Here is a 9,055-nt window from a genome sequence, read left to right as displayed (position 1 = left end):
GTGAACCACTCGTCGGTGTTGGGATTAGGATTATCTCGATGGATTTCCCCACTTCGATATGAAGCTGGCGACTCGTACGTTTTCGATTCGCAAATTGCGTTGCGTAATGGCATCCCGCGTAAACAGAGGACTTTATTATCTCGATCGAGTAACATTAAACGTCGTAAATGTTCCCGACCTTTGCCAGCTAGCTGCTAGTTGTTTATCGATTCCTCCAACTCCGTACGAATCGTGGCGGATCGGCGATAAAATTTTCAAGATTGGCGACGTTTATTGGATACTTGTCCACCTCCATCATCCGAACTTCCCTCGTCCGAATGCTCCATTATCCAATCGTTCGAACGTTTCGTAATGAAACATATATTTGCGAAATAACAAACCCTCCACTGTTAAGCAGTTCTACTTAAAACACCGAATATGAATATCATAGAATTATAATCGAAATTGATACGATAAAAAAAAACTTGAATTTTTTATTACTAATTTCTTGTGAAAAGATAATAATTTTTTAGGTCAACATTTTCTACTGTAAATTGCACTTACAATGTTTATAGTATCTGATATATTTTTATTTATTATCAAAGGGACAATATAATCCCTTTGTTTTGACATTATTTGATATCTTCTAAAAGATTCTCAAAGTACTGTATTTAGAAATATACCTCCAAAATCGGATTTCCAATGTTTCCTGAACAAAAATTAAATTTTACATTTCTAGTATTTAGTTGTGATATTTTTCTTTTTTAATCCAATTTTGTTAAAATAGACGTTAAAAAAGACCTTTCAAAGAAGTAATACAAAGAAAGTCGAACGTGCTCAAAAGTGTGATTAATTTCGAAGCGTAGCATCTATTCGTCAACAACATCCGCGAAACGAATACGTTCGGGATTGAGCCGCGGCGTAAAGTACAGTTGCAATTAAAAACTCCGAAAGCGTACCATGAATAACATTACGAGTCCCTGTCGTGAAAAAGAGTGGCAAACGACCATGCGAAATAACGGATACGAACGTCGTTAGGGGAGAGAGAGTCGGATTATTCGTACGCGTCTCCGTACCTGGCTGGGGATTTGAATTACCCGTACGAGACTAAATTTGCTCCTCTTCCAGGCATCGTAACTTGCCGATGGGTGGCCCGCGCGTCGTATTTCAAGCCGATGTCACCGCACGCACCGATACACAAGTGGAAACGTGAATTTACGATGGATCGCATACATGCGCTCGGCAACGACGAAGGATCGATCAACACTCCGGCTCTCACCAACGGATCCCTGCCAGTCTACACAGCCGCGAATGTCTAATTACTTTTACGCTACTAACTGGGTCAGCGATATTTTATTTCGGATAATCGCGGGTCCCCCGGAGAAGGTGACCCTCTTTCCGCGAATCGCGCGACGTCTTCGCGACACGCCAACGATTCCTTCCTTCACTCGTCTCTATTTCTACCGGTCTCGATTTGTGGCGGGCTTTGCGACATCCTAACTCCAAGGAGCTCGATCGAGCCCTGGAAATAAAATGCACGGCTCCCGGGGTAATTCGATCTTTCGAAATTCCCTGTTGTCGCTCGAGTAAACGAATTACGGCGGCCAGGGGGGGGGGCCAGAAATCACTGAAACCTCGAAACGTCGATGCCACGACGGTTGACAAGTTGACACTGACCTAACCTCGCGCGCTCCAGGCCACGCCGGTCTCGAAGCAACTTCCGAAACCGCTGCACACTCGTACGCACTGCACCCACGACTGAACAACGGGGGGTTCCTACTCTTCGTTCTGGAGTTGAAAGATTTTGCCCGGCCGGCGGCGCCACTGGGCACGCACACGTACCGAAAGAGTTTGGGGGAACGTGACGGGGGAACGGCCAACAACTGAAGAGAGAGAGGAGGACAGCGAAGACTCAGGCAGGAATCTGGACCAATCCTGCGCGCGCAACGACGATGCCTTGACGTATGCACGCGACACGAGACATTGGTACAGTAGTCTGCAAGGTGCGAACTCAACAAAAAAGGTGTCGACGCTCCGCCCACGAAAGGCTTCGCCCGATGAAAGGATTAAACCTTTTCTTCGAATTACACAAACCGTGGGCCCACATTCTCAATTATCCAAAATGTATCATTAAAAAATATCTTCCATCATTTCGATCGCAAATATAAGTAGACAATTCTTGAAAACAACGTTGAAAGATGCAAGTATCAATACTGATATCTTTCTCACAGTAACCTGTCGTTTTATAAATAACGACCTTCGATTCAAGACACATGTTATTGAAACAACAAAATTTTCCTTGATATCGTACAGCTTCTCCAATTTGTCTTGCTTGTTAGTGAAACTGTATATTTGAAAGATGCAGAGTATCCTCTTATTTAACATAAACTTAAAACAAGCAACAATTATGGCCATTTATATGTTCTACCTTATGCCTTGTTTCTCCATTTAAAGAATCTAGATAGGACTTAAATCCGGATCTAGTGTCGGCCATGTTGAAGCAATTATTTTCTTCTCGTCTAAAAGTTGCGTACCTTCCATAGTTATCAATGTTAATAATCGCGCGATTCCAAACTTCTTCAAGTGTTGACTCAATAAATTTTGCACTAAATTCTTCCCAAGTTTGGCGTCTTACATAAATTCCGCCGTCAGATTCTGGACGATCGAATCTACTTTCCACCCGTAAACACAACTTTCGATCGTTCTTCCATCCAGTTGATATGGTCTTTCGCAAACTGAAATCTCACGCGCCATTTCTTCTCAGATATCAATGGTTTGTGCCACTTTGCCTATCAGATTAAACTCGCATAAACGGCATTGTACGCACATTGATTTTATTACCGAGCCGTGACGATGTTTCGTTATGAATATCAACGGACTTGAAACGATCGGTCTCGAGTAGACGATGGAATCGAACGATTTTATTTGTTATATTTGTCAGCGGCTTTTTTAAAAGTCTTTCGACTCGGAATTCATTCACAGCCGATTACTTCGATCAAACGTTACCCTATTTCTGTTGTATTTTTGTTTCTCCAATCGCCGGTAGTCGATTCATCTAAGTTCGAATCAAGGGCAATCGTCCTTAATGATTCCATTCTTCGCACAGCTTCGGCTTTTCTTTTCCTTTCACGATCCATTTGCTTAGAGGAAATGCTATACACTTCAGGTCAACTGGAACTGAAATGTGTGTGATTCGTCGCTATAACAATTTCTGATAACACTATTTAACACACAACACTCGATTCGCATACAACTCTTTCCAATATGATCGTTATTATAGTAATAAGAAATGATATAGGAATACAAATAAAATGCACATTTTCAACATCTATGTTATCTTACAAATCTATGGGATAGAAACTAATTAAACAATACAATGATATTTTTTACAGAAAAATATAAATACAGTATCACGACTTACATTAAATATGATTTACATACAAGGTGTTCCCTTATTCGTAATACCGTTGTAGTAGAAAATATTCATTTTATTTGTACATAACTAAAACCATCGTTGCATCGAATAAAATTATAACAATTGTAGTAAATTTTAATGCTTCTTGGCAAGCTGGCTGCAAGATTCCTACATTGCTGTCTTTGAATACTTTCTCACACCATCGTTACGTCTGTCCATGATTGAAGACTGCTTCTTGAACCAGGTTCAAAATTAGCCATCGATCTTTTAAGTAAACCCCATAGGTGTTTATAGCGGAGGTCAATCAAAAACTCCAAACCTCCGATTCATCAATTACTGTTTCATGCACTTTGCCATGAGTTTGGGGTTATTATCGTGCATAAAAGTCCCGATACTGTTTTACCCTACTTTTCCAAGCTTCCTAATAAACCATTTTCTAGGATTCTTAACACATGACTTAGCAGTCATTGCATCTCCAGTTTTTTTATAATATAACCACCCCCAAAATTTACATCCCACCCCAAAGTAAGCAACCTCGGTCTCGTCAGACCGTATTACTTTGCTCCAGTCAACAAAATTGCCATATTTTCTGGGAAACTCTAAAATTCACTATTACAGAAACTACAGCAATAAAATTTACCAGAAACGTAAAAGGAGTTTAGAATTTAAACAAAACTGATAAGCAGATTACCACGATTGAAATAAATACTTAATAATTCCCTATAAAAATTCGATGACCTCTCATGAATCTGTGGCCTCCTTAAGGGTCACTGAGCACGCCATTGAAAAAAGGGGTTGTAATTCGATTTGAAGTATTAACCAGAGCATGTTTCGTTTTAGGTTCGAAATCATCGGGCAGTTTGCTGCTAAGCGGGTGGATTAAGGCGAACCGAAAAAAAGAAACGGCGAAGCAAGAGTAGTTCGCGAAGCGAGAGAAAACTGTGAAGAGAAAATAGTAAAGAAGGGTCGTTCCAATTCAGCGGCGCTCATTTATCATTGAACCTCGAATGCCAATCTCCTTCTAGCTGAATCGAGAAATAGAAAAAAAGAGGGTAAGCGTAAAATGAAGGGTAAAAAGGCTTGAAAAGTTCGACCGAATTATTTGTCAAGTATTAAAGTACTTTTAATTCATCCGGCGGCCATTGTACTTCGGAACTCTCGAATAGGCCTGGTCTGACCTAGAAATCGACATGTTCGATTCGTCAATTAATCCCTCCAACCTTTAATTAGCTCGAAATGACCAAACTTTATTTCGTTTTGACCGTTATTTGTGTAATTAGCAATAATAGAATTCATTTATTCTCAATCTATTTTTCCTATTAATTGTTATTGTATTTCTACGTCCCTATAAATTGTATGCAAACAATGAAATTATATTAAGGCAACAATATTTTAAATTTATTTATAGTGTGACCACACGATTGTAACCAGATGTATTGCCTATTTTTTATTCTACTATGTTGTCTTGGGATATAAAAGACAAACAAATATAAATCATTATATAAATAAGAATTACTTTTCCCTTTGTATGTTTTAAAATGATTAGTTTATTATATATTATTTTCTATCAGTACAGTACATTATTTATTCATGCTTAAATTGAAAACTTCATTTGTATTGCATAAGCGTATGCTTAAAATAACTAAAACTTTTCAAACATTAAAAATATAATTAATTAAAATTACAAAATTTTTGAAGAGATTTGTTATCATATTTTCTTAAATAATTAAAGAATATGTTAAATAACAAAATGCTTCGGTAACTTATAATTGTAGAGAGAAGCTATTAGAATATAATAAAACAAAATTTGTAATTATAATATACAAAATCGTTAAAAATAATGAAAATAATAATAAAAAAAAATTGTACTATTAATTTTTACTTCTATCCAATTTTGTTTTGCTCGAAGATATCAATTTATTTTTAGTTTGTCGCCAAAGAATGATGATAAAGGACAAATGTTGGAGTTAACCTATTTTATGATATATAGAAATGCACAGTATCTATACTTTATTATTTTTATATAATGAAATTAATATTATATAACATAATTGTAAAAAAAATATTAAAACGATACCAATGGCAGCCAAACCGTTGCACATGTTTCAAAACGTGTTCCGACGAAGCAGATAATTTTTCGGTAAAATGCGTTTCGATTTTTTAGGGAAATTCATTCTTCAAACCTTTTCCAAAAGATGCACGGCTCCAAAAGAAATCACTAGAATTATTTGAATGTTTTCTTTTATTATTATTGCTGTTGGTATTAATTATTATATTGAAATAGTATTTCATATATGTCAGATATTCCCACGAATAATGTAATTGTTAAAAAGCTGGAATTAGGTACACTATCATAACTTTGTTAAAAATTTACCATTAAATTCTAATCTATGCTGCAATATGTGTTCATTTCTTGTATACATGATATCGTAACATCATAATTTATTTAAAACTCTATCAATTCCTAACGGTGCTGTGAATAAAATTATAAATGATGCATACGAGAACGAATAGGACACTGAAGTGGTATTCAAATTTTTATCGCCAGATGGGGCTACGGATGGTTTGCTATATGATTGGACATTTTGGCGTGTCCAATTATAGTCGAGAACAAATTTTTGCAAATGTTACTAGTCACCTTCTAATTTGACCATCAAGTATGGAAAATTTACTAATTTAATTATATTTAAAAATAAAATATTCTTTGAGTTAAAGTTTCTAATATATTTTAATTTTAATACATTATTAAATCGTTGATTATGTTGCGGTCGCCGCCTGGCGCCGTGTAGCAGAAGCTCAAGGGGGCGCGAGGTTTAAATCAGATTACACGAATGTAATAGGAAAGGGAGACAAAGTGGAGTCCGCGCCAATTCTACGGTTTAAAAGTGGTTAGAGATTCTTTTAATGACTTCACTTCGGGTCATAGATTAGCCAATAATTTATTGGAGACGGATGTTTGGATAATCGTGAGCTCCCCTTTGATCCCTTCTCCTAGGTGTGTAATTCCAGGACTTGGGCCGTGCGCTATCGATTGCCGGAAACGGGCTGCGTGCAAAAGCCGATAACGGCCACGTGCCGCAGAGGACCGTTCTCGAGGGATGGGGGGGTGTGCCGAGGAACGCGCGTGCGAGAGTTTTGCGCCCGGCCCGAATAAAAGAAAAGACGATCGGAAGGGGCCTACGTGTGGGCTGGGCCTCGACCGGCCGGCAGAGCGACACACTTGCATCCGGAGATCGAAAGTGAACGGACGTAGCATTGTAACTTAAGCGAGATCGTACTTGTATCATTTGAGTTAGTTAATTGAGTTGATTAAAGAGAGAAGCATTTTGAATTAAGAGAGCGGAAGAGTACGAACGGGTTATAATAATTCCTGCGAAATCTTGGTTGTTTTGTTTTATATTCCTTTATTGAGTTAATTAAAGTTCTATTTACATGTGTTCAAATCGTTGTATCCATTTATTATTTTCCTTACTTAGCGATCTCCGTTTGAAACTCCCGCGTCCAAGGAGCAGAGTGCCTTAGCACTCCACGGGCAGCGTTCCCCGCCGAATTCCCTACGAAGTTTCGGAAATACATTTCTTTACATTTAACCATCGAATTCGTTCATCTTAGTCATAGTTAATGGTTGAAAGAAACATCCACGATGTCTTGTTGTTATCCTCAACTAACCAAGTTTAGAAAAATAAAATAATTTATGTAAAATCGTGCAATCGTTTGTAACGTAAAATATTTTTAAAGACTGTTTAATAATATAGAAGTAAGCAATGCCAAAATATTACTGTGATTATTGTGACACGTACTTGACACACGACTCGCCGAGTGTACGAAAAACCCACTGTCAGGGTCGAAAACATAAAGACAATGTCAAATATTTCTATCAGAAATGGATGGAGGAACAAGCCCAACATCTAATTGACGCCACAACGGCAGCATTCAAAGCAGGAAAAATTGCATCCAATCCGTTCGCAGCAAACAAGGGTGCAGCAATTCCACCACCGCCGAATCTTGGACCTCGACCCGGAGTACCACCCCAAGGTCCACCAGGTATGATGCCGCCTCCAGGAATGCATCCTGGTGGACCAATGGGTCCAGGAGGTCCGATGATGATGGGACCCCATGGACCAATGCCTCCGATGATGGGTATGAGGCCACCGATGATGGGTCCTATGGGGCCAATGGGACCGATGATGGGACCTATGGGACCAATGGGTCCAATGAGACCCCCAATGAATGGACCACCACCACCTATAGGAGGGCCACCACCAATGAAGAAATAATGAAAAGAATGTGTATTATATTTTTATTATTCTAATTATATTAATACATGTAATTCATTAAACATATGCACGTATAACTAACAGAGTAACAATATTTTTAGAACGCTGAAATACATACATTTTTACATTGCTTACAGGCTATATAAATTTAAGTAAAATCGTAACTTGAATCAGGATCTTTATACAGGTATTATACCATCAAAGCTATACCAAAAGCGATTATTATCGAAATAAATATCGATCAATATTACTTCGAATGTAGAAGTTCAGTCCAACGACCTTTCCCGCTTTTGTTGCCGAACTCGTAGACAGATCTTCATTCGTTTATATTTTAAATCTTCTTTATTACCAAATGTGCTATTCTATTCCAGTAAACGATAAACTAACCGTGAGAATCCTATTCTGAAATACAATGTCTATCGTAAAAAGATAATACTTCATGTTTTTGTGTTAGAACAATTTGGGTTTTAGGTCTCTACCTAAAATAAATTTTGGTAATTTTAAGAAATAGTAAAATTGATAAAATTACCGGTGTTTCTATATTTCAGTTTCTATAAGGATTATAATAATAAAATACGGGTATAAGTCCTCAATTTGAACACGATTTTGTACATGATAAAATACCTCATTATCAATAAATGATACTTATCATTAACTAAAACTAGTTAGAATATTGAAGTACAGGTTAACCCACGGTTTTTCCATCAAATTGTGAAATTTTAATTCAGAGGTTAAAAGGAGAAAAAAATGTTATTTTAGAGCTAGACACAAATATTTATCATCTATTATATTTCATATTGTACTATTTTAAAAATATTTCAAAATGATGTACATACTGCTTGGAAGCAAACTCAACATGAGAATAAAGCATTTATTTATAAACATGTGTACCATTTCTTTTTCTTTTCGACCTCTGGATTAAATTCTCACAGTTTGGTAGAAAAACTATGAAACACCCTCCACAAATATTATGTACATATATATTTTGAATATGTAATAAACAGAGAACAATAAATAAGTATTCAATTTTTTTAAAAAGCACTTTTTATTTATTTACAAAAAATAGACATAAAGACATTTTGTATACTATAAAATGTTATATTCTAATGAAAAAAAAATATTTTAAATTAATTTGTAGTTGACATAAATGTATGATATAAATGTCGCAACATAAATTCCGAACATCAATATTAATTGTATATTAATATAATTTTCATACATTAGACAACATTTTATGTCTCATTATGTAGATGAGCTTTAAGGCAAGCTTATGTTTACTCCGGACATACTACATAGACATTCTACAATTTAGAACCTATTCTAATAGTGCAAATACAAACAATAATGATACATTGTACCTGGAATATAGTCATAGTATATCAAT

At 36.5% G+C, this 9,055-nt stretch overlaps 1 protein-coding gene across 1 annotated transcript; it reads left to right on the top strand.

Annotated features, from left to right (window-relative positions):
* The first annotated feature begins 7,031 nt into the window (after positions 1–7,031).
* On the top strand, positions 7,032–8,674 carry LOC122400433 (U1 small nuclear ribonucleoprotein C). Its single transcript, XM_043401902.1, has one exon. It carries the CDS (start codon positions 7,159–7,161, stop codon positions 7,669–7,671), a length of 513 nt encoding a protein of 170 aa, XP_043257837.1. The 5' UTR covers positions 7,032–7,158; the 3' UTR covers positions 7,672–8,674.
* The last annotated feature ends 381 nt before the right edge of the window (positions 8,675–9,055 follow it).

This window comes from Colletes gigas, unplaced genomic scaffold (assembly GCF_013123115.1).
Source record: "Colletes gigas isolate AHSC1104 unplaced genomic scaffold, ASM1312311v1 Colletes_gigas_Sc00018, whole genome shotgun sequence".
NCBI lineage: Eukaryota > Metazoa > Arthropoda > Insecta > Hymenoptera > Colletidae > Colletes > Colletes gigas.
The sequence above is the reverse complement of the archived record's forward strand: the minus strand, read 5'-3'. Positions and strand labels throughout refer to the sequence as shown.